Source organism: Oryctolagus cuniculus, chromosome 4 (assembly GCF_964237555.1).
Source record: "Oryctolagus cuniculus chromosome 4, mOryCun1.1, whole genome shotgun sequence".
NCBI lineage: Eukaryota > Metazoa > Chordata > Mammalia > Lagomorpha > Leporidae > Oryctolagus > Oryctolagus cuniculus.
Genome location: NC_091435.1, coordinates 151,272,776 through 151,299,808, shown reverse-complemented (window position 1 = coordinate 151,299,808; position 27,033 = coordinate 151,272,776). Strand labels below are relative to the sequence as shown.

Here is a 27,033-nt window from a genome sequence, read left to right as displayed (position 1 = left end):
CCTTGTTGCACACAGCAGACGCTTAGGAGTTGCCCTTGACACCTTCTCTTTGACACTCAGTGGACTTTTTTATCTATGGCTACCACCCTGGTAGATCCTTTTAAAGCACATGGGAACGTTTTATTCCTCTGAATCTCAGGTTTCTCAGTCGTAAGACCCACTCATTACCCTCCTGCTTGCATTTCCAAATTTTTCTCTCCCATCATTCCATTCTGCCACGCCACCCCTCGATAGCAGCATTGTACATGCCTTCTGATCTGTTCTGGCTGTTTCCTCCACCTGGAACACTCTGCCTTCCAAGCATTCTTTGACGAAATCCATCAGCTATTGTAGATCAGCTCAAGTTTCATCTTCTCAATGAAGTCTATCCTGACGACCACTGTCTTTGTGTGGTGGTCTGCTACATAGCCCTACCACCGTGTGTTCAGTCCTTGCTAACCTGCCCTACTCTGTTTTCCTCTTTTATTTTCTATTGGGCTTGTTTCCTCACATACTGTGTATAATTTAACCTTTTTTCTTTTTATGTTGTGGGTTTCCCCCACTAGAATGTGAGCCCTACAAGAGCAGAGAATGCTTGTCAGTTGCCTTCTGGGATGTATTCAAAGCGCTGAGCCGCTGCCTGGACACAGTGGGGTTTCAGTGGCTAAAGTCCATGGAAGATGCATACCCTGGGAAAACTGAATGGATTTCAAAATTTTTTGCACCAAATTAAGCCCCTCTGTTAATTCTGTGTTTCCATGAACTTTCTTAGTTTCTTCATGTGTGCTGTAGGAGTGACTGTGCCAAGCACCGTGCCACGCCCTGAGGATGCAGTGCGGAACAGTGCGGGAAGCTGTTGCGATGCACTGGAAACAGCCTGACTGGAGTACACCTAGCATGTTCCATCCAAAGTGGGGAGGGGACGTTCTAAGCAAACACGATAGACTGTTAAGAGATTTAACATGGCCGGCAGAGGTGAGGGTGCAAGTAACACAGAATAGGCCCTAATCCATTAGATCCAGTGACAGGGGTCTGCACACTGTAAGACAACAGTTTATCTGAAAGAATCCAAGACTAGAATAAAAAAATTTACATTGAAGTTGGAAGTAGGCAGCCAGCGCTGTGGTGCATCAGGTTAAAGCCCTGGCTTGAAGTGCCGGCATTCCATGTGGGCATCGGTTCTGGTCCCGGCTGCCCCTCTTCCGATCCAGCTCTCTGCTGTGGCCTGGGAAAGCAGTGGAAGATGGCCCAAGTCCTTGGACCCCTGCACCCACATGGGAGACCCAGAAGAAGCTCCTGGCTCCTGGCTTCAGATGGGTGCAGCACTGGCCATTGCAGCTATCTGGGGAGTGAACCAGCAGATGGAAGACCTCTCTCTCTGTAACTCTGTCTTTAAATAAACCTTTTAAAAAAAATAAAGATGGAGGCTGTATTGTGGCATGGTGAGTTAAGCAACCACCTGTGATGCCACCATCCCATATCAGGAGCACCTGTTTGAATCCCAGCTGCTCTGTTCCACCCATGCAGGAAGCCCAGATGGAGTTCTTAGCTCTTGGCTTCGGCTTAGTCCAGCCCTGGTCATTGTAGCCATTTGGGTAGTAGACCAACAGATGGAAGACTGATTGGTCATATTCATTCGTTCATTCATTCTGTTTCTCACTGGCTTTCAAATGCGTACATACAAGAGTCACAGATGAAGGTAGAAGCCAGGATTAAGCAGGAGGCCTTGGGGAGGAAAAGACATGGATGGTATTTAGAGATCTGAAGGTGGCTGACTCAGGGACTGGGTGAAGAAGTGGTGAGGTGTGGCAGGTGAAAGAGGAAAGCTCTGGGGACCAAAGTGCCACTGATTGAAATAAGAATGTATGAAGAAGGTGCTGGGTTCAGCCAGGAAAAGTCCAGTGGAAACTCCAAGTCAGCAACTGGGCATATAGGCCTGAAGCCCCAAAATAAACACCAGGTTGGACATAGATTGAGGAATCAGTAGCACTAAATCTGCTGCTGTGTAACTCAGTGGGTCATTTTCAAGACTTTACACATCTGATTGTGTCTTACAAGGGATAGAAAGGATAATGAAACCTAAGTAAGGTCTCTGATAGTAACTGTGGCCCACAGTGGACAAGTTACGGCCCATCCTGATCTCAGTTCCTGCTTCTGCTGACAGAACAGCAGTGTTGGTTATTAATTGTACTCTGCAGTCTTACTAGACGAGACAGAGCGGCTGGTAGTATATAGTGTGCCTGTGATCCCTCTGAGAATGGAGTTGGTTATATTTTGATTTTTCTGGAGGAGACAAGACATTGCATTTGCCTGGGATGTAGGAGACCCTTGACCTTGAGAGTAACTTCTCTAGTCTCTCTCAACTGACCACACCAACCCTCTGCAGAGGAGAGGAGCCTGTTTGGGGTCCTATTCTGACCAGAAAACTTTGCCAAGACTCTCTTCAGCCCCATTCTCGTCCGAGGCATTGGTGGCCATCTGATGAGTGGTCTGTTGCCAGCAGCAGGGCCCCAGCTGGAAGTGTGGGCCACGGAGTAAATCCAGTTTGGTTGAAAATAGGCACATCCATTGGTCACTCCTGCCTCCTTTTCCAGGGATGCCAGCTGGTCCTTTTGACCACTGACAAAACTTTATAAAGGGGAGAAAAGTGTTGTTTCATTGACGAGCGCTCATATAGCACGGATGGAAACATACAGGAGGCTGGGGACAGCCACGTGCCCACTCGTTGAAGTATGTAACTACGCCATGCTCTGAGCATGAAGGAGAATACTACACAGCAATGAAAAGGAACTGGCATGGCCGGCGCCGTGGCTCAATAGGCTAATCCTCCACCTTGTGGCGCCGGCACACCGGGTTCTAGTCCCGGTCGGGGCGCCGGATTCTGTCCCGGTTGCCCCTCTTCCAGGCCAGCTCTCTGCTGTGGCCAGGGAGTGCAGTGGAGGATGGCCCAGGTGCTTGGGCCCTGCACCCCATGGGAGACCAGGAAAAAGCACCTGGATCCTGGCTCCTGCCATCTGATCAGCGCGGTGCGCCGGCTGCAGCGGCGGCCATTGGAGGGTGAACCAACGGCAAAAGGAAGACCTTTCTCTCTGTCTCTCTCTCACTGTCCACTCTGTCAAAAAAAAAAAAAAAAGAAAGAAAAGGAACTGGCGGCTCTTGGCCAGGCAGGATAGTGGCTGCCACTGTGCACGAGGGAGAGGGCTAGTGATGGGTGGGGACATGTGGAATCTGTTAGGCTAGGAATGTTCTCTCTTACCCTGCATGATGGTTAGCAAGTAAGTCATACAGCAGTTTACATAACACGGCTTTGTAAATATATATAGGACAGGCATTTGGTGCACTGGTTAAGATACCACTTGGGGCATGTGCTTGCTTTGTCCAGGTGTCCCAGCTTGGCTTCCAATTCCAGCTTCCTGCTAATGCACACCCCAGAAGGCAGCAGGTGAGGGCTCCAGTACCTGGGTCCCTGCCACCCCATACGAGACCTGGGTTGAGTTTCAGGTTCCTGGCTTTGGCCTGGCCCTGCCCTGATGGTTGTGAGCATTTGGGGAGCAAAGCAGCAAATGGAGGATCTCTGTTTCTCTGCCTTTCAAACAAATAAAATTTATATTCATATCTGCGACGGTTAAAAAACGAGGAAATGTAATAGAGGAAGCAGTGTCTGAATGTAGCTGTAAACTAAGACTTTCAAGATGTTTGTTGCTCTCTCTCACTGTCCACTCTGCCTGTTTAAAAAAAAAAAAAAGTTTGTTGCTAAATACTTACTAGCTCCATGTGGCTTAAAATAAAAAAATAATGGCTTTGGGGCCAGCTCTGTGCCATAGTGGGTAAAGTCTCCGCTTGCAGTGCCGGCATCCCATACAGGCCTCAGATCCAGCTCTCTGCTATGGCCCGGGAAAGCAGCAGAAGATGGCCCAAGTCCTTGGGCCCCTGCACCTGCGTGGGAGACCAGGAGGAAGCTCCTGGCTCCTGGCTTCAGATTGGCACAACTCTGGCTGGTGTGACCATTTGGGGAGTGAACCAGCAGTTAGAAGATCTATCGCTGCCTCTGCTTCTAACTCTACTTTCTAAATAAGTAAATATTTAAAAAATAATGGCCTTGACCTTTCTTGACCCCAGCTGGTACAGACAGGGCATTTGGGGAGCAAACTAGCAGATAGATCCTTCCTCCTCCTCCCTCTTTCTTTCATGTAAATATTTTGAAAATAGCAAATGTGAACAGTTGAAGCCCGTGTGGAGTGGCAGGCCTGAGCCCGCACAGCGCGTCTTCCCTCTCCTCTCCCACTCCGGCTGCGTCTTTCCAACTGAGCGCTCAGTGTCTCCTCCTCAGTTGGCTGTGTTGATGCTTTGTGCGGCCCTGTGCCTAAGGTCATTCCTCTGCTGCTTTAAAAGGAACAGTCGGAGAAGCAGCATTTGTCTTGGTCTCTCTGCTGTTTGTCTTCAGTGGACTGACTGCAAGAGAAACACTGAGTTGCCAGCCCTCGTGCCGTTCACTGAAAACATAGCTTGGAGGACCCACTCAGTGCATACATCATGAATCCATGCACATCCAGGTTTCTCAGCGTGCAAGGGCTGCACGACTGCGAATGGACAGTAAATCTCTGCTCCCCGTGCTGAGGGAAGACGTTTTAATTTCTTTCTTTGTATTCTAGCCCGGCATCTTGTGTGAATTCCGACGGCTGTGGCTGTGTTGGGAGGGATCTCGCACAGACTGCACATCTCTGGGCTTTGGTTTCCTCTTGTGTTATTCCAGGCCACAAGGGCTCTGTCCACTCTAGATTTCTGTGATGTTTTCTCCTTCCTGCAAAACTGCGAAGCACCCTGGTTCAGACAGTTTATACGCCAAGTAATTTAAAATGTGTGAAGTTGGAGCCTTGGGGGCTTATTTCCTTATATTTAGTAAAATACATGGCAAGACATTAATTTCTGATTTTATCTTTCATTCTAGGTTACACCCCAGCCTTGGCCTGTGCTCCCAATAAGGATGTGGCCGATTGCCTGGCTCTCATTTTGGCCACAATGATGCCTGTCTCATCAAGTAGCCCTTTAACATCCCTGACATTCAATGCCATTAACCGTTACACCAACACCTCAAAAACTGTCAGCTTTGAAGCTCTGCCCATCATGAGGAATGAACCCAGCTCCTACTGCAGTTTCAACAACATCGGCGGGGAGCAGGAGTACCTCTACACTGACGTGGACGAGCTCAATGACTCTGACTCCGAGACCTACTGAGAGGCTGAGCCTGAGGTCCAGGGAGGAAGTTCTGACACTAACGCTTCAAACTGTGCTTTTTCAGGAAAAAGGCACCTTCTCATTCACATACAAATCCACGCGAGAACAACGATCGCACAGTGAGTGAATGTAAGAGATGGCATGACATTAGGAAGAATAATTTTAAAGGCAAGTTTTGCAAAAGGAACTCCTAGAATCTTGAAATAGACTTGACCAGAGGAAAACATGTTGATGTCAGATTGCTCTGTGGAAGTGTTTAATTTGGTTTTGCAGTGCCCGGAGTAATTTGGGACACTGTGTACCCTAACCTGCTCACACAAGCCAACGCTGTTGAAAAAGAGGGATAAAGACACTAGATTCAAATTTTACCAATAAAATTACAGCTACATTTAAAGGCAATAAAAGTTTGGTACAGTGGGCATTGTGTGCACAGCAAATTGCCAAAGGACCAAATAATTCAAAGGTTCAGTAGAATGCCATTTTGTGGAAACTGGGGTAGGGGAAACATGAGACATTATCTAAACTTTAATATTTCAGAAAATGAAGCTGAGATTTGATTTTAAGTGTTGATTTTTTTAAATAAAACATCTGAAAGAAAGCTTTCCAATACTGTATTAAACCATGAAAGAAAGCAGATGTATTTTTACATGTTTTTCTTTTACATAAAAATTTTAAAATTCCAATTTTTATAATGTTAGAATTGAAAACCAGCTGACTGGGTGTAGTAAGGGTGGAAATACACATGACATAGACATGTGGTGGGGTAGGAGCTATCGCCCAGTTTTGAATGGTTTGCATTTAAAATTGAACTATTTTTGTTTAAAAATGTAAAGAATTTCCTAGGGAAAAAAATCCATGAAGTCAGAAGATTGTTCCGCCCTGTTGCAGCGAAATGGGCCTGGGGAACGGAAGCGTCAGCCTTACCCTTGCATACACCTCTGTCACTCAGCGTCACTTCTGTGCCTCCACCGTGGGTTGGGGGATTTTTGTTGCTGTCATTTATTTTGATCTTTGAGTTTTGAAAAAGTAAAGAATCAGAAGGGAACCAAATCCATTATACTCATAAAGTAAGCATCACTGGGTCTCTTGGAAGGCATTTCTGTATTGGACAAGATTTAAAACACTAAAGCGTTCAGGTCCTACACGGCTCTAAAGCAGCATGTTCTAGTAACCTGTCACTACTGGGAGACAGAAGAAACTGCCTGCCAAATGGAAGACTACCTTTCAAATAACAAAGAGAAAAGGCCAGTGTTTAGGCTTTTAAATAACAGTTTATGTGATTCTGCTGTTACTATAAACTCACTTTCCCAGCGAAAATGATTTTGCATACGTCGGGGGGCTTGAACAGGTCTGGGTAAAAGTTCCATAGATTGCAGCAAAAAATATCCAATTTCATTTTATCCTTTTTGTATTGTGAAACTGGAAACTTTATGACATTGTAAATTATCAGCTGGTTTTTCTGAATATAAAGTGTGAAAACACAGAACAGTATTTTGATCTATTTGATAATTTTGTGGGTTTTTGAAGAATTAATGAGCATGTACATAGAAATAGTGACTGCTTGAATACTGTATTTACTTGCACTCTTTCAGTACATCAAGATTCCTGTATATTTTAGAGTATAATAAAACACAGATGTGAGTTGTATTTAATGAATAATGTATTTGTATCTGTGCATATTATCTAAAAATCTATAAAGTTTCTAGGGCATTGAGACTACTAGATTTTAAGGAGTTTTTCTAAAGTATTTACAAAAATTATAAATGTAATCTTCCATCTTTTCTTTATAATATAAAGAAATCATAATGAACCTTCCTAACTGAGTAGTGGGAAGGTAAATATGCATTTTAAACACAGTGGACTGCGTTTTCTATTGTACCTTTTGAAAAAAAAAAAAAAACTCAAGAGGATTCTAAAAGTATACGTATGTGTGCTTTCTCTTTCCTTTTAGGAATTCTCCTCTGAATTCCCTGAGGGAATTTTCTAGAATCTCAGAATTGAAAGAGACCTGAGGTTCATCCAGTGTAACCTCTTAACAAATGCAGGAGTCCCTCCTACAAAGGTGCCCTTTCCACCTTGAACACCTGCAGCGACTACCTCAACACGCAGTCCATTCAGTTGCTGGGCAGCTGTTAGAAAGGTCTTCCTTGGCTGGCATGGAAGCCTCCCTCCCGCCGACTCCTGTCTCGGGCCCTGGTCTGTCCTCAGAGACAATGTCGCGAGGATGAATCTCGTGCCTCTGCCGTGTCTTCTCTCTTACAGGCTGTTGGACTCCTCTGCTGAAGTGATTTCCAGGACTCCTTGGACACACTTTGAGATAAACCACATCTAATCACACCCAAGGTGTAGCTATAAAGTAACAAGGCTGTTTTTAATTTAGCCTCACCCAGCCCAGAACTTAGATCCTGCATCACTTTATGTAAACGATGCGGCTACTGAGATGCGTGAAGTGGTTCTTGCAGTCGCCAGCCCACTGGGAAAATGATCTCGGTGCTCTGTGCCTGCATCTCTGACAGTCTGTCCCCAGCCCGATGGGCCACTTCCTTTGGTCTGCGCCTGAGGAGGGGAAGTCGCAATGTACTTCCTGAGTAGTAGCTGACCACCAAGCAGTACTGCTGGAATGAGTACACAGAGTACTTGAACCGCTGCAGCGCCACAGTGAGCTCTTTATCGTTACACCTTGTATGTCAGAAGCAGTCAGGCCCTGCTCCCTAGTGTGTTTTATCCTCCTCGCACAGAACAGAAGAGCCTGTTTGCTTTCTTTAACTTCTGCATGAAAGATGACATCTGAAATTTCTGGTGTGTATTATAACAATACCAGCTTCTGCTCTAAAACTACTTTGGGGGAAATGGTGGGACAAGCAGATGACCTCCTTAACAAGACGTCAGCTCAAACAGTGCCATTTAGTTCAGGAGATCACTACATGTAGCTGTAAATTCGGGGTTTAATTTGGCTTATATTGGATCTTTTAAATGAAATAAAGTTTTTTAATGCAAGAAATTAAGTGTTTCTCTTCTTTACATGCAAACTACTTTTCCCTTAAAATGTCTGGTTAGTGTTCAGTTAAAACAAGTATCTTTTTTGATAAAGCTCTTTTAGACTTTGAATGAACGTATCTAAATACAGCCACTCAGTAACTATTTTTTGCTTGTCTGCTGTAGACTTGGGGATGGGAATGAGTAGAAAGCCTAGAAATTAAAAGACGCTTATGGTTTCATTATGAAAAGGTCTAAGTGGCCGGCGCCGCTGCTCACTAGGCTAATCCTCCGCCTTGCGGCGCCAGCACACCGGGTTCTAGTCCCGGTCGGGGCGCCAGATTCTGTCCCGGTTGCCCCTCTTCCAGGCCAGCCCTCTGCTGTAGCCAGGGAGTGCAGTGGAGGATGGCCCAGGTGCTTGGGCCTTGCACCCCATGGGAGACCAGGAAAAGCACCTGGCTCCTGGCTTCGGATCAGCGTGGTGCGCCGGCCGCGGTGGCCATTGGAGGGTGAACCAACGGCAAAAGGAAGACCTTTCTCTCTGTGTCTCTCTCTCACTGTCCACTCTGCCTGTCAAAAAAAAAAAAGAAAGAAAGAAAAGGTCTAAGTGGGGGTAATGAGGTGAAGATGAGTTGCTAAGACAGAGAACAAGAAGAGCGTGGTGAGGGTGGGGCAGGACACTTCATGGAGAAGGTGGCACTCAGATTGGACCCTGCGGGACAAATACGACTTGAGCAAATGTTATCTTCTGTGAAAAAGACAAAACCAGCAGTTGGAGAGGAAATGGACATCAGCACCTGGCATAAAAAGATCATGAAAACACACCACACAGCTGATTTTAATACGTCCGGAGAACTCCGTAACAGAAGTGAGAACCGAGAGATGTCCACAGGTGATTGGACAGGCAGGTGAAAGGGGCTTTGGTAGCCTTTGTCAGAACTGTCTCTCTGCAAGACAGCTACAGCAGATGCCTCGACAGCAGTTTCTCACACACTGCACAGGGTTGTGAGTGCTTGAAATATATCCTCTCTTTACTCATACAGCTGTCTTAGGAGGTTAGGACTATTCATAGCACCACATAACAGGTGAGGAAAGAGAGCAAGTGAGACAGTAGGCTTTGCCCACGGTCTCCTGGCTGGTAATTCAGTTCCCTAGATTCAAAACCGGGCGGCTCAGCATGACCTACTGTCATGTGTTTCTGGTGCTGGCTAACATGGGTGGCTTTGAAGTGGACACTACTAAATCACACCAGTTCCCTTCAGTTTTCTTCTCCTAGGTCACTGTTTTTGGAAAAAAAGTACAGGGCTGATTATTGAAAATCTGGGTGCCAGGAGCTGCCTCACTCTAGGCCTCGAGTGGTAAAGAAGAGGTAACAAATGGATCCTGAATGAATGACGCTTCTCAGGCTTCAGCTGCTATTCTCGTCTGACCGCCCACCTCAGGGACTTCAAACAATCATCCTGTCTTGTGACTTTGCAGGTTTGTCGGTGACTCTTCTCCAAACTGGGGCTCTGTTATGAGTTGGACTTGCAGCTGTCCCTTGTGTTTGTCCTAGGACCTGGGTTGGAGAATTAAAGTTACAAAGAATTCCTCCCAGAAGGCAAGCCCATCCGCTGTTCGGGTGCGTCACGTCTGTCAGCCCTCCCTGTCCATAGCAGTCAGGCCGCATCCCCTACCTCAGTGTGATGGGACAGTATTTCTTTGCCATGCCAGGGAGGACAGCTTGGGTTCAGTTTCTACAATTCTACTTACCCCTAAAATGATGCCAACTAATGTCCCTGTTACGGTTAACATGGGCAATGCTTCCGAGGCTTTCCTTTTTGCCTGTTCCTTCCCTTTTTGTGGTACCCTTCTGATGTGGGGTGTGGGTGGTCCAAATGTAAAAATAGGTAGCAGAGATCCAAGGTGGTGGAATAAGGAGGGAACTTACTGCTCTAGTCTAAGGGAAGACAGTTTTTAAAAAAGCGGAGAGGGTGCAGTCTCAGGGAATAGTTAGGGAGAAAACAGCAGAAGAACTTCACATAAATTAGAAGGACACTGTGGACCCACATGGAGGCTGTGGACACGCGCAACTCAGGACCCCAGCAGCCCAGAGCCTCAGCACCAGCCTTGGAGAGAGGTGAGACGGGTCTACAACAGCCCCAGCCACTGACTGGAAAGCTTCGGGAAGAGCCTGGCGTGGGCCCAGATTGGAGCCTTGTGGGGGACAGTGTACCTGCCAAACTAGAGGAAAAAGGGGGGCACTATTCTCTCCCTGACCACCTTGCTCCAGCATCCTGTAACAAGCCAAGAGAGGGTGAGCACCATTTTGGACATGCATAGAGCTGTACCAGGTTGTGTCCGTGTGCCCAGCAACCATCTGAGCAGAGATACCTGAGTAGCTGGGGTAACTGAAAGGGGGCTGGGTGCTTATGACTGTGGGAGGCTTGTGTACTGGGACTGTGAAAACACTGGCTGCATGGGAGGGCACAGGGTGTGGCTGGGACTTTGGGCAGTCACTGTTTCCGGCTCCACAAGCTTGGGGCTCCCTGATTCCCTGGTAAGGGTCATTGCTGCTGTGTGGATGAATACTGTACCCCCTGGGGCTAGCACTGAGGCACTGGTTTCATTTAAGGAGAGGTGAGCATGAGACAATGCCAAAAGAGCAGAAATAACCTCCCCTCTGATTTAAAAAAAAAAAAAAAAAAAAAGGATTTATCATGTCTAACCTGGGTGTGTCACCTTGGACTCTCCCTTCACCCTGGATCACTGAACAGAGCTCGCTGGCCACACCCACCACACACCTCTGGGTATTCACTGAAAAAGCAGACATTCCACTAAGCCACAGAGGAATAATCCAAAGATAAAAGCCATCACAAGAAAACAAAAAAGAAACAAACAAGTTTCTCTATAACTGCTGAATAATAAATGCAGCAATTCAAGAAAAAATAAGGAAGACAACATGACACCCCAAAAGAACACAACATCTCAATACTAGAATGTAAAGGTGACGAGTGAAGAAATGCCAGAAATAGAATTCAAAAAATTGATTGTAGGATTACTTAGAAGTAATCAGAAGCAAATCCACAAACTAATGAAATCTGTATATGACATGAAAGAAAATTTCTCCCATGAAATTGAGATCTTAAAAAGAAATCATGGAAATGAAGAGTTCAATAGAACAAATAAAGAACGCAGTGGAAAGCCTTCCAAGTTAGAAGATAAATCTCTGGAAATTTTACAGTCAGACCAAAAACAAGACGTTACAAAACTAAAATACTGTTGGAGATCTATAGGATACTATCAAACAACCCAACATACTAGTCTTAGGAATTCCTGAAGGCATGGAAAGAGAGAATGTATTAGAAGGCCTTTTTGGTGAAATAATTACAGAAAACTTACCTAATTTGGAGAAAGACATCCAAGTACGGGAAGCACAAAGAACCCCTAGCAGACAAGACCAGAAAAGATCTTCACCACGATACATTCTAGTCAAACTCTACAATAAAACAAGGATTCTAAAATGTGCACAAGAGAAATGCCAGAGTACGTTCAGAGATCTCCAGTTAGACTCAGCAGACTTCTGATCAGAAACCCTACAGGCTAGGAGAGAATGGCAAGATATATTCCAAGTCTTAAGAGAAAAGAAACTGTCAACCCAGAAAACTGTACCCTGCAAAGCTCTAATTTATGAATGAAGGTGAAATAAAGACCTTCCATAACAGAAATTGAATTTGTCACCACTTGTCCAACCTTACAAAAGATGCTTAAGGATGTGCTGCACACAGAAACACAGTCTTCACTACAAAAGGTGAAGGCAGAAAATCTCCCAGTAAAAGTACAAAGGAAATCCAAAGTAAAAAAAATAGGAATATTTATGGGAAAATGACAGGGCAAAGTCATTATTTATCAAGTCACCTTGAATGTAAATAGCCTCAACTCTCCAGTTAAAAGAGACTGGCTGAATGGATTAAAAAAATAAAACCTGTCTATTTGCTGCCTACAAGAAACATCTCACCAAAAAAGCTGCACACAGACTGAAAGTGAAAGGATGGAAAAATATATTCCATGCTAGCAGAAACCAAAAAGGAGCCAGTATAGCCATCCTAATATCAGACAAAATAGCACTATGTAATGATTAGGGGTCAGTTCAACAGGAAGATGTGACTATTATAAACATATATGCACCTAATTACAGGGCACCTGGATATTTAACACAACGCTAATGGATCTAAAGGGAGACATAGACTCCAATACAATGGTAATAGGGGACTTCAATACCCCACTTTCAGCAATGGACAGATCAACCAGAAAGAAACTCAGCAAGGAAACAAAAGAGTTCATCAAGGCCGGCACCGCAGCTCAATAGGCTAATCCTCCACCTGTGGCGCCGGCACACCGGGTTCTAGTCCCGGTCGGGGCGCCGGATTCTGTCCCGGTTGCCCCTCTTCCAGGCCAGCCCTCTGCTGTGGCCAGGGAGTGCAGTGGAGGATGGCCCAAGTCCTTGGGCCCTGCACCTGCATGGGAGACCAGGAGAAGCACCTGGCTCCTGGCTTCGGATCAGCGCGGTGTGCCGGCCGCAGCGGCCATCGAGGGGTGAACCAATGGCAAAAGGAAGACCTTTCTCTCTGTCTGTCTCTCTCTCTCACTGTCCACTCTACCTGTCCAAAAAAAAAAAAAAAAAGAGTTAATCAAAACTATAGACTAAATGGACCTAATATATCTACAAAACATTGTATCCTACAGTTGAAGAATACACATTCTTCTCACAAGTACATGGAAGTTTCTCTAGGATTGACTACATGCTAGGCCATAAAGCAAGTCTCAGCAAATTCAAAAAAAAAAATGAAATTATACAATGCATCTTCTCTGACTACGATGGAATGAAGCTGGAAATCAACAACTCAGGAATCTAGAACATAAGCAAACATCTGAAGTCTGAACAACATGCTCCTGAATGAACAGTGACTCACTGAAGAAATCAAAAAAGAAAAAAAAATTTTCTGGAAACAAATGAAGAAAATACAGTATATCAAAACTTACGGGATACAACAAAAGCAGTGTTAAGAGGGAAGTTTATAGCAATTGGTACCTACATCAAGAAATTTTAAAAGACAACAAATAAATGAGCTATCAATGCATCTCAAGGATCCAGAAAAACAGCAAACTGAACCCACAACTAATAGGCTACAAGAAAATAAATAATTAAAATTAGAGAAGAAATTTTAAAAATTGAACCAAAAACTATACAAAAGATCAGCAAAGCAAATAGTTGGCTTTTTGAAAAAATAAAATTGACAAGATTTGCCCAACCAAAAAAAAAAAAAAAAAAAAAAAAAGAGAGAAGACCCAGATCAATAAAATTAGACATGAAAACGGAAATGTAACTATAGACACCACAGAAATAAAACAAAACATCAGAAATTACTACAAAGAGCAATATGCCAACAACCGGGGAAACCTAGAAGAAATGGACAGATTCCTGGATCACAAACAACCTACCTACATTGAGCCATGAAGACACAGAAAATCTAAACAGACTAATAACCAAGATGGAAATTAAATCAGTAATAAAGACCCTCCCAGTAAAGAAAAGCCCAGGACCGGATGGCTTTGTGGGGAGCAATCCGGACTGGACTGAGTTACTGGAATTAAGACTTATTCTATGCATCTGCTCTCCCACAATATGGTGCTGGGACAGAAGTAAACAGCTTCCGCGCAGCTGCCTCCAGTTCAACCAATTAACTGTAGGACTTGCTCCTGATTGGAGAGCAGCGTACTCGGCGTGTGGGCAGCCGAGTTGGGATTGGCGGAGGAGGACTATAAAGGAGGAGAGAGACGGCATGCACCGGGAACATCTATGGGGAACATCTAAGGGAACCCGTGCAGCCCCCGAGAAAGCCGGCCGGCGGTGTGCCGCTCCCCTGCGGAAGTGGGGAATGTGGCCAGGGGGAACTGCCCTTCCACGGAGGTGGAAGGGATAGTAGCCAACCCGGGAAGAACCAGCAGCAAACCCGGGGAGGGCCGAGCAGACGAAAGAACAGCACAGGGTCCTGTGTCGTTCCTCCATGAAGAGGGGGAGTGACAGGCTTCACTGCTGAATCCTACCAGACTTTTAAAGAAGAACTAACTACATTTCTTCTCAAGCTGTTCAAAACATCTGAAAGGGAGGGAGTCCTCCCAAAACTCCTTCTATGGAGCCAGCATCATCTTAAAAGATTTCATTTATTTGAGAGGTAGAGTTGAGGACTGTGAGAGAGTGTGAGAGAGAGAGAGTGTGTGTGTGTGAGAGAGAGAGAGAGAGAGAGAGAGAGAGAAAGGTCTTCCATCTACTGGTTCACTGCCCAATTAGCCACAAAGGCCAGAGCTGGGCTGATCCAAAGCCAGGAGACAGGAGCTACTTCTGGGTCTCCCACATGGGTGCAGGGGCCCAACTGCTTGAGCCATCTTGTACTGCTTTCCCAGGCCACAGCAGAGCGCTGGATCGGAAGAGGAGCAGCTGGAACTAGAACCAGCACCCATATGGGATGCTGGCACCACAGGTGGAGGATAAACCCACTGTGCCACAGAGCTGGGCACACCTTAATTCCTAAACCTGAAAAAGATGCAAACAGAGAAAGAGGACAGACCAATTTCCTTGATGAACATAGACAAAAAAAATACTCAATAAAATACTAGCCAATCAAATCTAACACATCAGAAAGGTAATTCACTCAGACCAAGTGGGACTTATCCCTGGTATGCAGGGATGGTTCAGATTTCGCAAATCAATCAATAGGATACATCACTTTAACAAACTGAAGATCAAAAACCATATGATTATCTCAATAGATGCAAAGAAAGCATTTGATAAAATACAACACCCTTTCATGATGAAAACTCTAAGCAAATTGGGTATAGAAAGAACATTCCTCAGAACAACCAACACATTTATGACAAACCCACAGCCAGCATCCTATTGAACAGGGAAGCATTCCTACTGAGATCCAGAACCACACAAGGATGCCCACTCTCACCACTGCTATTCAATATAGCCTTGTCTAAAGCTCTCCACCCGGACCATGTCTGCTCTCCATCTCTCCCGTCCTGCACTGCTTAACTTCTATTTTTGTTATTTCTCATTTCCTTGTGTTTTTCTCACTCCTGTGCCCTTATGATTCTTTTTCCTCTTTTTTTTTTTTTTTTTTTACCTGAGACAGTCATCCCATCTGCCTTTTCACTGCCATACAGGTAGCAGGAACCCAGATCCCTGAGCCAGCACCAGTGCCACCCAGGGTCCGCATGAGCAGGGTGCGGGAGCCAGGAGCCAGTGCTGAATGTTGAACTCAGGTCTCCAGTGTGGGACGTGAGCATCGTAACTGCCGGACTGAATGCCTACCCCAACCCTGGGATTCTCTGTCTGCTGTTTCAGTTAGAATTGAAATACAGATTAGTACTTCCTTTAATTTCAAAAATATAATTTAACATTTTTCTTCTCTTCACCCTTCTCTAAACTGAATTAAATTTCCACCTTTAAAGCCTGTTTAGCCATTCCGCAAACACTTCCTGAGTACACACTTTGTGGCAGGCATTGTCTTCAACACCAGAGAGCACTAGGGTTGCAAAATGAACCAAATAAAGTTCCCTGCCCTTAAGAAACTTACATGTTAGCCAGGGAGGCCAGCAAGAAAAATACTCTGCAAAGAAGGACTTGTGAGTGCAACGGCATCGTCGCTGAGTTGTGTGTTTGGGGCAGGTCCTGGAGGATAAGAGTCCTTACCTATATCACGCACTGAGGGACAAATGCACTTCTGACCTGAGGTGCTGAGGAGGAGGAATTAACAAACTAGTAGAGGCCAGAAAGGGCACATGCAACGCACAAATGCAAACCTGCGGATACTCATAGACCCCAAAACATGCCGTAAGCTAACCCAAGGATCGTTTGCATAGGGGTGGGGGCCGGGCTTGCTGAAAGGAGCCCTTTTAGAATACCTGCTGGCTCCATGGCTTCCGCCTTGGGGTTGGAGTGGCACAGAGCCCTAAAGCATGTGTGTCACCCAGTGGCTAGAAACAGTGAGTTGATTTATTTCTGGTGCCCAAAGCAGCAGCAGGCACTGAGAGTCCTCCTGGCCCAGATCTCGTGGGAACCACCAGAAGGCTCAGCTGGTGCCGGTCCTGTCTTTGCTTCAACCCTGCTTCTTGTCAGCCAGCTGGCCCTGTTCCCACGGCAAAGGTGCAGCACCAGCACGCTGGTTCTGACGGGTAAGCCTCGCAGCAGAAGGAACGCCGAAATCCGACAGGACCTGAGTGCCAAGAACTCAAGGAATAGGGGCGGGCGCAGGCGAGCGCTGTCTGCCCGAGGCTGAGCAGGGAGCAGCGGCGAGCCCGTGAGGCCTGCAGTTCCGTGACTAAGAGAAGTGGGACCCAGGACACTACAGTCAGGAAGCTGATGGCTAAGGGCCTCCCCAGCTTTGCTTCTGCACAAAAGCAGTGAGTCCGCTTTCACGGAAGTGAAAGAGACGGCGTCGGAGAGAAGCCGCCGCACCTCTGCGGGACAGCCGCCTTGGCCCCTGGTCGCGCCCTCACTCACTCTCCGGCTCCGCAGCAGCCTTGAGAATGGAGTCTGCGTGCCTGGTGCAGCCGAGCAGCCAGCCGGAGGAAAACAAGGCTAGGGCTCCCAAAGACGATGTTACCAATGCGCTGAACAGCAGCACCCAATACATGAGGCAAAAACTGACAGAACTTGGAGAATTCAGCACCCCCCACCCCCACCCCCACCCCCCAACACACACCACGAAGTAGAGAAAACTAGCAAGGCAGGAAACCAGGGAGGACGTGGCTGAGCTCGGCGCCGTGAGCCACCCGTGAATGACGGACAGCTACCGACTCCAGGAGAACACACCTGGGCCAATCACCCGGGTCATCCATGTTCCGGGCCTTACAATGCTTTAACGAGAAGCGAACAGTATCTGTGTGGGATTAAATCAGAAACGAGTAAGACTCTTACCGCACTTCAAACACAACACAGGCCAGAGAAGAAACGTGAAGAGAAATTTTTAAAACATTTTGAACTAAATGAAAAGATGTGTGGGATGCCACCCAAAGCAGAGCTTGGAGGGAAATCCACGGCACTGAACGCATGTGTTAGAGAAGAAGGAAGTCTAACATAAGCACCTAAACTGCCGCATTAGGAGAATCAGAAAAAGAAGAGCAAATGTAGGCCAAAGCGAGTCGCAAACAAATCATCAAAGACATAAACCAGTGAAACGGAAAATAATTTCTGTAGAGAAAGGCAACAAAATCCAAGCTGGTCCTTTGAAAAGATGGATAAAAATCAATGAACTGTTAGCCAGACTAAGAAAGTCAAAGGACAAAACCAAGCAATGTCAGAAGCGAGGGCTTTCCGCATAGTCCATCAACAGGAAACGGACACGAGCCCGGTCCCTGAATGGCACGGTCTGCCGAAACACGAGCCATCCGTATCCGAACAGCCCTGTGTATGGGCCTTCACGGGTCGTGGAGGGGCAGGTGCTGAAGCATAGCAGGTTAAGCCACTGCTCGGGACACCTGCATCCCACAGCAGCTGCTCTGCTTCCAATCCACCTTCCTGCTAAAGGATCCTGGGAGGCAAAGATAATGACTCAAGTGCCCAGGACCCTTCCACCCACATGGGAGACTTGAATGGAGTTTGATTCCTGGCTTCAGCCTGGCCCAGCCCTCGTTGCTGCAGGCATTTGAGGAGTGAACCAGTGAATAGAATTCTCTACCATTCTGCCCTTCAAGTAGAAGAAAATAAGCATTTTTTTAAAAACTTAAAATATAGAAAATGATACAATTGACAAAAAAATCTGAAATCCGTGCACACATAACAACTGAATCAATAATAACCTTCTAAAACAGCACCAAGTCCATGTGGATTCACTGGTCCATTCTACCATACACAGAAGAAATTATACCAGTCCTCTATAATCTTCCAGAAATGGAAGCTTCTAGACAAGCTCTTCCAGCGATAGCTCGTACGATGGGTTCCTAACTCATTTTACGAGGCTGGCATTACCCTACTAAAACCAAAGATACTACGAGAAAACTACAAACCAATCTCTCTTGAACAAAGATGCTGTAATCCTCAGTACAACAAAAGCAAACCAAATCCAACAATATATGCAGAGTTATACACCATGTGCAGAAATGGCTCAGTATTTGTTTAATGTACTATGCTACAGCAGTCACATAATCACATCTAAATGGAGAAAAAGCATTTGACAAAACCCAACACTAATGTATGGTAAACAGTCAGTTAACTGGAACTTTAGAGGTACTCCCTCAGCTTAGTGAAGAAGGCATGGAGAAATCCTGCAGCTGGGGTCAGCACTGTGGTGCAGCAGGTTCTGGTCCATGCTACATCTGCTCCAGCTCTCTGCTAACGTGCCTGGGAAAGCAGCAGAGGATGGTTTGAGTACTTGGGCCCCTGCACCACACAGGAGGCCCAGGAGGAGTTCCAGCTCCTTCCTTTGGCCTGGCCCTCCCTGGCTGTTTCAACCATTTGGGGAGCCTTCGGGCTAATCCTCAACCTGCAGCGCCAGCACACCCGGTTCTAGTCCCGGTCGGGGTGCCGGATTCTGTCCTGGTTGCTCCTCTTCCAGGCCAGCTCTCGCTGTGGCCCAGGAGTGCAGTGGAGGATGGCCCAGGTCCTTGGGCCCTGCACCCACATGGGAAACCAGGAGAAGCACCTGGCTCCTGGCTTCAGATTAGCCGGCCGCGCAGCACACCGGCTGCAGTGGCCACTGGGGGGGGGGGGGGGTGAACCAATGGAAAAGGAAGACCTTTCTCTCTCTCTCTCTCTCTCTCACTGTCCACTCTGCCTATCACAAAAAAAAAAAAAAAAAGATACATGTTTAAAATGTTTAAATGTTAAAATAGAATACTAATGTTAAAATAGAATACTAAAGGGAGGGAACCAAGATGGAGGATAGAAATCACCTGATGTCAAGGCTTAACGTAGGGGCCAGTGCTGTGGTCCAGTGGGTTAAAGTCCCAGCCTACAGTGCTGGCATCCCATATGGGCACCAGTTGAGTCCTGGCTGCTCTGCTTCCAATCCAGCTCCCTGCTATTGTGCCTGGGAAAGCAGTGGATGATGGCCCAAGTGCTTGAGCCCCTGCACCCACATGGGGAACCCAGGAGAAGTCTTTGGCTCCTGGCTTCAGATTTCTTAGCTCCAGCAGTTTCGACCATCTGGGGACTGAACCAGTGTGGGGAGCAACTGAGACTAGACTAAATTACTGGAACTGCTAGGACTAATTCTATGCATCTGATCTCCCACAATATGGCGCTGAGAGAGAGCAAACAACTTCCACGCAGCTGCCTCACCAATTCAACTAACAAGCTGCAGGAGCTGATCCTGCTCCTGATTGGAGGAGAGCAGCGTGCTTGGCGTGTGGGTAGCAGAGCACGGATTGGTGGAAGAGGACTATAAAGGAGGAGAGAGACAACATGCACCAGGAACATCTGAGGAACCTCTGAGAGCCGGCCAGCGGTGTGCCGCTCCTCTGCGGAAGCAGGGAAAGCGGCGGGGGTGCCGCCCCTCTGCGGAGGCAGGGGGCCGGCAGCAAACCCGGGGGGCCGGCAGCAAACCCGGGAAGGGCCAGGCAAAGAGAACAGCGCAGGGTCCAGTGTCGTTCCTCCGGGAATGGGGGAGCGACAAACCAGCAGATGGAAGATCCTCTCTGTCTCTCCTTCTCTCTTTCAAATAAATAAAATAAACCTTTTTAAAAATAGACAATGTAAAGCTACTGTAATAGTGTTATTGACCCCCTCCCCCAAAAAAAGATGACAAATAGGTCAGTGGATAGAGCAGAGAGCCAAGAAAATACCAACAGTGCAGTCAACTGGTCTTTGACAAAGGAGCCAAATAGTCATTGACACAAATGATACTGGAAATGACATCTGCTTGCACAGCAATGTTAAACACGAAACTTCCAAAGGTAACTCCAAGTAGATCAGAAACCTGAACGTAAAATGCAAAACTATCAAACTCTTAGGAGGAAATCTAGACGGCCTGGGGTTTAGCAAACCCATACTGAAGGTGTGATCCAATACTATTCAAGATACACAAAGTGCTTTTAAAACTCCAGAACACAAATCTGGTTTTTTAAAATTAATTAATTATTTGAAAGGCAAAGGCACAGAAAGACCTTCCATTCACTGGTTCACTCCCCAGATGGCTGCAATGGCCAGAGAAGGGCCGATCTGAAGCTGCCAGTGCAGGGGCCCAAGCGCTTGGGCCATCTTCCACTGCTTTCTCAGGCCATAGCAGAGAGCTTGGTGGCAAGGGGAGCAGCCCGGTCTTGAACCAGTGCCCATATGGGATGCCAGCACTGCAGACTGCAGCTTTACTGCTACAACACAGCGCTGGCCCCCACAAATCTGCTTTAAGAAATGGACCAGTCAAGACCTTAAGAGACGCCTCACCGGAGAAGATACACAATAGTTCCCCCGTTTTCTCAGTTTTGCTTCATGTGGTTTCCGTTACCAACTGAGGGCTGAAAATATGAAAGCTGTTCCAGCCAGCACGCATCAGCGCCCTGAGCAGTGTGATGGCGTCGCACACCCTGCACCCGCCCTGCGTCCAGCGTGCCCATGCTGTGCACACTGCCCACCCGTCAGTCGCGTGGTGGCCCTCCAGGTCCCTACATCAGTCACTACAGGACGCAGTGTGTGGGGAGCAATCCGGACTAGACTAAGTTACTCGAATTAAGACTTATTCTATGCATCTGCTCTCCCACAATATGGCGCTGGGAGAGAAGTAAACAGCTTCCGCACAGCTGCCTCCAGTTCAACCAATTAACTGTAGGACTTGCTCCTGATTGGAGAGCAGCGTACTCAGCCGAGTTGGGATTGGCGGAAGAGGACTATATAGGAGGAGAGAAACGGCATGCACCAGGAACATCTATGGGGAACATCTGAGGGAACCCGTGCAGCCCCCGAGAAAGCCGGCCGGCGGTGTGCCGCTCCCCTGCGGAAGTGGGGAATGCGGCCAGGGGGAACTGCCCTTCCACGGAGGTGGAAGGGATAGTAGCCAACCCGGGAAGAACCAGCAGCAAACCCGGGGAGGGCCGAGCAGACGAAAGAACAGCGCAGGGTCCTGTGTTGCTCCTCCACGAAGAGGGGGAGCGACATAATGGTGCCGTGACTCGGATAGGAAACCTAGCTCGGATAGGATACCTGGAACGGATAGGAAACCTAAGAGGGAAGAAACGGGAAGAAGTGGAAAATACCGGAGAGAGAGACTAGCAAACAGCCTAGGGAAAAGCCGGACGAAAAAGGTGCCGGAAGAAGCTATTAAGCCTAGGCATAGACTCAGATACGGACTACGGGGGGAAGCTGGGAGAAATCTTTAAGGTCGAAAGTGAAAGCTAGAACAAACAGACTCGGACGCGGACTGTGGGGAGAGGCCAGGAGAAATGAGGGAGGAATATCGTTGGAAGAAAGCTTGGGAAATATACCGGGTAGAGAAAAATGTTAGGGAAATTGAAGCCGCGGGGGGCAGGCCGAGGCGGAAACGAAAGCCACTTTGGGGTTCTCAAGTTAGCCCGGGAATAGGGGGCGAAAAGTTGAAACCAGAAGCTGAGACGTAAGCCAGATTGGGATCCGTCTGATTAGCCCGGGGAGCAAAGGACGGGAAGCCAGATCGTGGGGCGGAGACGTACGCTGGGTTGAATTCGCCAGGCTAGCCCGGGGAACTTAGATTGAATCCTAGTGGCGGAGACGCAAGCTACGCTGTGTTACTCGCGGAAGCCGCCGCGTGCAGAGAGAGCACGGGGCGTGAATAGATAGGGAATGCTGGCGTAGGCCGTGGTTCAGACGCGAAAGGGTTAAGCGTGGAGACCGCGGACCGCGCAAAGCCGGGAAGCCGCGCAGAGAGGCGCGCGGGCTGAAGCGGCGCAGAGCCGGGAACCCGCCGGCGGGGCGAGGTGCCGGAAAGCCGCAGGGATAAGAGAAACAGAAGTTTGGAAGTGAAGTAAAAGAGAAATGGGAATGCTGGAAGATAGAAGTGAAATGGGAGAGGTAGGAATGCCCGGAGATAGAGAAATAGAGAAAAATAAGGCCTCCCCTCAACATGCCAATTAGAAGGCTTGGATTTGGTCTGCCCGATTAGTGAGGCGATGAGCACCTGGGCGGCTAGCCGCAGGTCACCGAAGACAGGCACGAATTAACATCAGTAAGGCCTCCCCACAAAAAGGCAATGAGAAGGCTTGGATTCGGTTTGCCTGATAGGTTTTGTAAACACCTGCAGGCAGTTCTAGCAGAGCAGAGCATGCGCTGCAGGGCACCGAACACAGGCACGCATCAGCGCCTAAAAACCTCCTCACAACATGGCGAAGAGAGGACCCGGATTCGGTTTGCCTGATAGGACTTGTAAGAGCCTGTGGCAACTCTAGCAAGTAGAGCAGAGTGTGCCGCGGGACACCGAAGACAGGCGCGTATCAACGCTAAAAAATAAAAAGAAAGGGGGATCTGTGGGGAGCAATCCGGACTAGACTAAGTTACTCGAATTAAGACTTATTCTATGCATCTGCTCTCCCACAATATGGCGCTGGGAGAGAAGTAAACAGCTTCCGCACAGCTGCCTCCAGTTCAACCAATTAACTGTAGGACTTGCTCCTGATTGGAGAGCAGCGTACTCAGCCGAGTTGGGATTGGCGGAAGAGGACTATATAGGAGGAGAGAAACGGCATGCACCAGGAACATCTATGGGGAACATCTGAGGGAACCCGTGCAGCCCCCGAGAAAGCCGGCCGGCGGTGTGCCGCTCCCCTGCGGAAGTGGGGAATGCGGCCAGGGGGAACTGCCCTTCCACGGAGGTGGAAGGGATAGTAGCCAACCCGGGAAGAACCAGCAGCAAACCCGGGGAGGGCCGAGCAGACGAAAGAACAGCGCAGGGTCCTGTGTCGTTCCCCCATGAAGACGGGGAGCGACAGCAGTGCTTGGTTCAAGTGACACTTATTTACTCAGTGGCCCCTCAGCGCTGGAGCAGTGACCCTGGCCACTGGGATTTGCCAGAGAAGCCAGAAGGGGCTCTTCCTTTAATGAGAAGGGGAAAGCGCTCACTTGAGAATCGTGGGCTGGCCTGGCGGCTGGCCTGGCTGCTGGCTGGCGCAGGAGCCCCAGGCACATTTCCCCGCCCACTCCCTGTTGAAGGGCCCTGTCATTGCCAATCAGGCAAACAGCTCCTGGGTGTGGCCCAGGCCCATCAGGCCCACCTGGAAGGCTACTAGGCAAGGTGACCTTCAAGTCGACTGGAGAGGCACAGCGGCGCCAATATCGGCTTTATCCTATGGAGTTAGTGCTGCCCTGAGCTAGCCTCGGCCCCTCTGCCTGCCCTTTAAAAGCTTGAGATTGACTGTGACTAAACGGACATGTTCACCAAAACTTGTCCCCGGTGCTTCTTACTGAACAACGCCGTCACCCCACCATCCCGACAGTGCGCGGGCCTCTCAGGACGAGCCCGCACCTAACTTATAAACCATCAGGGGCATAGATGTATAGAAAAAATAACTAAAACTATACCTACAACTCAGTACTCCCCACGGTTTCAGGCACCCAGTAGGGGAGATGAGGGGGTACTGCCACCATGCAGATGGCGGATGAGCCAGGAAGCTGCTCCCTGTCCTGCACCGTCAGGGAAAGGGAGGAGTGCTAGGACACCCACCCCTGTGAGAATGCTGAGAACCCAGAAGGCTGACGACAGCAGACGCCGGGGTGGAGGGGGGAAGGGGAACCCGTCCACTGCCTGCGGGAATACAAAAACAAACGCAAACCCCCTCTTGCGATCGCACCACTTGGTATTTACCCAAAGGAATGGAGAACTGACGCCCACACAAACACCTGTGCATGGATGTTTATAGTCACTTCATTCGTAACTGCCAAGACATAGAGGGAACAAGATGTCCTTCAGAGGCGATTGGATGACCCGTGCTGCATCCGGACTACAAGTATGTGTTAAGAAACCAGGGCCTGGCCGGCGCCGCGGCTCACTAGGCTAATCCTCCGCCTAGCGGCGCCGGCACACCGGGTTCTAGTCCCAGTCGGGGCGCCGGATTCTGTCCCGGTTGCCCCTCTTCCAGGCCAGCTCTCTGCTGTGGCCAGGGAGTGCAGTGGAGGATGGCCCAGGTGTTTGGGCCCTGCACCCCATGGGAGACCAGGAGAAGCTCCTGGCTCCTGGCTCCTGCCATCGGATCAGCGCAGTGGCCATTGGAAGGTGAACCAACGGTAAAAGGAAGACCTTTCTCTCTGTCTCTCTCTCTCACTGTCCACTCTGCCTGTCAAAAAAAAAAAAAAAAGAAAAAAAAGAAAAGAAAAAAAAAGAAACCAGGGCCCGGCACTTCAGGTTAAGCCAGGTTAGTAGTGAGACACCAGCATCCCATATGAGTGCCAGTCCAAGTCCTGGCTGCTCCACCTCCCATCCAGCTCCCTGCTGATGCACCCGGGAAAGCTCTGGAAGGTGGCCCAAGTATTTGGGCCCCTGCCACCCACATGTAAGACCCAGGTGGAGTTCCGGGCTCCCGACTTCAGCCTGGCCCAGTCCGGGCTGTTAGGGCCATTTGGGGAGAGAACCAGCAAATGGAAGATATTTCCCTCTCTCTCTCTCTCTCTCTCTCTGTGTGTGTGTGTGCCTTTCAAATAAATAACTTTTTTAAGGGGCAAAACCAGAGACAGCGGAAACACAGTGCTTGTGAGGCTTGGCGGGCAGGACGCGGACGGAGCACAGGGATTTCCGGGGCAGCAGAGTACCCTGACTGGGAGGGGCACTGCCTGCCGCACACTAAAACTGCTTTTGTATTTCCCTCCACTGTAATTATTGAGTCATATTTCATGGGCTGATGTTATGTATCATGTGCACACATTTTTTTTTCTCTTGCTGTACTCTAAATTCCTGTGCTAGCACACTGTGCACAGATATAAATGCAATAAACACACATGGTGCTGAGTGGCTTCCTAGTGTTCCCGTGTCAGGCCCTGGAAGCACCAGCTTTTATGTTTTATGGGAATTCAGACTGAGGCAGGGGGAAGCAGAGGTGCAGCGCTGAGAGCAAGACTAGAACCATCTGCAGCCACGGAATCGGGCGAGGGAAAGCGAGTTCTCCCAGGGGCCGGGGCAGGCCCGCGGGAGTGAGGTACAGCCACGGCCGGAGGCAAACTCTGAGCTGCCCCAGTGTTCCGCCTGCTAAATGGGGCCAAGGCAGGAGATGAAGGAGAAGCTGCCGAGTGCATGGAGGCATGCGGGGCTGGTTCTTGCTTTATGGGAAAGATTTAATGAGGTAATGAGCAGTGTAGCATCTGAACTCTGCCGCTTGCCGGCTGTGTGTGACACGTGGACAAGTAACCGACCCTGCCGGAACCCGAGATGGTCCATCAGCGAGTGAGAGCCACCCTACTGTGTTCCAGGCTGGGGGAGCTGATGCGCCCACAGCACTGTTCCCTCGTGCAGGCTGCTCAGAGGGGACAGAAGCAATCAGCGTGAACTATCTGTTCTGTTAGTCCGAGTTCTCCCAGAAGCAGGTGTCAGGATAGGACCTCACAGGCCGAGTGTGAGTGGAGGAGATGCAGTAGGGGGTGGCAGCAGGGCTGTGTTACCAGACTCAGGGGCTTAGGAGGCAGCTGGAACAAACTGGGTTTGGGCAAGTCTCACAGCCTCTCCAAGCCTCATCACCGCTGTCCAACGTGGAAGGAGGCACCACGGGGTCCCGGTGAGGCGGCGGTGAGTGGGCGCCCGGCGGTGAGGGCTCAGGAAGCTGTCCCCAGGGCGCTCTGGCTGTGGACGGGACACCAGGTCGCTTCCCCACAGGGCTGGGAGAGCAGAGGGGAGCAGGAGCCTTACCAGCCATGACGGGGGCCTGAGCCGTGTGCAGTGGCCTGTCTGCGGTGTTTGGGACCCTGGATTAAAGGGGTGCAACTTCCAGAAGACTCACATACAGCTAGTGGCCTCAGGCCATCTGCTCAGCCCCTCAATGTGTCGATTTCCTCAACTGAAAGTAGGAACGAGAAAGATTCAGGGTGGCTGGAAAGATGAAATGAGTTACAGTGCCCGGAACAGTAAGAGCTCAATAAAAACCACTATCAGTGTAGCAGCGTACACGGAGGGAAATTTAAAACCGCCGCAAACTCAGACCCTGTCCCCCCCAGGAAGTGGGGTGTGTGTCCTCCCCTTGAATGTAGGGAGGCTCCATTGCAGCAACTTCCCTCCCGAAGAACACAGCGGAAATGCCCGCTGAGCTGGTCTCTGGCCCCAGTCCTTAAGAAATTGGCATCTCCTCGAAAGATGTCCCTGGGAACCCTCAGCTGTGCTGGAGCCCACACCCTGGCGGGCCACTGGGCGGGCCCCGAGGAGCCCCAGCTGCCCCAGCAGCGTGCCAGGGACGTGAGTGGAGAAACAGCCCGGAAGTGGGGTCTCCAGCTCCAGCCGCTCGGGCTGGGAAGAGGCAGGCTGCACAGCTGAGCCCTCCCCAAGTTCATGAACAAATGAAACGGCTGTCACTAGCCATCAGGTTTCAGAGTATTCCCTTCGCTTAGCAACAGATCATCACAACACTGATTATCAGAATCTAAACACATGAAGCAGATGAATGGGCCGGGAGTGAGATGACTCATCTTGCAAACCGAGCCTGTTTCTGTTTGCTGTACAAACCATTCTGTCAGAGCTGCTCGGCCACGCGTGGCTACCGCTCGCCTCCTCATTTACTGTCGGAGCAGGCAGCCGGGAAGGGATGAGTCTCCCAGGGTGTCTGGACCCACAGCATCTAGCTCCGCCCCTTTCGTGAGGACAGGACCTGAGGCCCGGAGAGGTAAGGGGACACAGGTGCCTGAGGCCACACAGCCATAGGAGG

General features: G+C 48.9%; 1 protein-coding gene across 9 annotated transcripts in view; it reads left to right on the top strand.

The window, feature by feature from the left end:
- The window catches only part of ANKRD28 (ankyrin repeat domain 28), a 185,182-nt gene extending 176,967 nt beyond the window's left edge, over positions 1 to 8,215 (top strand). For all 9 annotated transcript variants that reach the window (XM_008266038.4, XM_008266039.4, XM_008266040.4 and 6 more), the window contains one exon: positions 4,928 to 8,215. In XM_008266038.4, coding sequence (XP_008264260.2) covers positions 4,928 to 5,214 — 287 coding nt within the window. In that variant the 3' untranslated portion in view covers positions 5,215 to 8,215. The remainder of the gene's footprint in view (positions 1 to 4,927) is intronic.
- Positions 8,216 to 27,033: the final 18,818 nt, after the last annotated feature.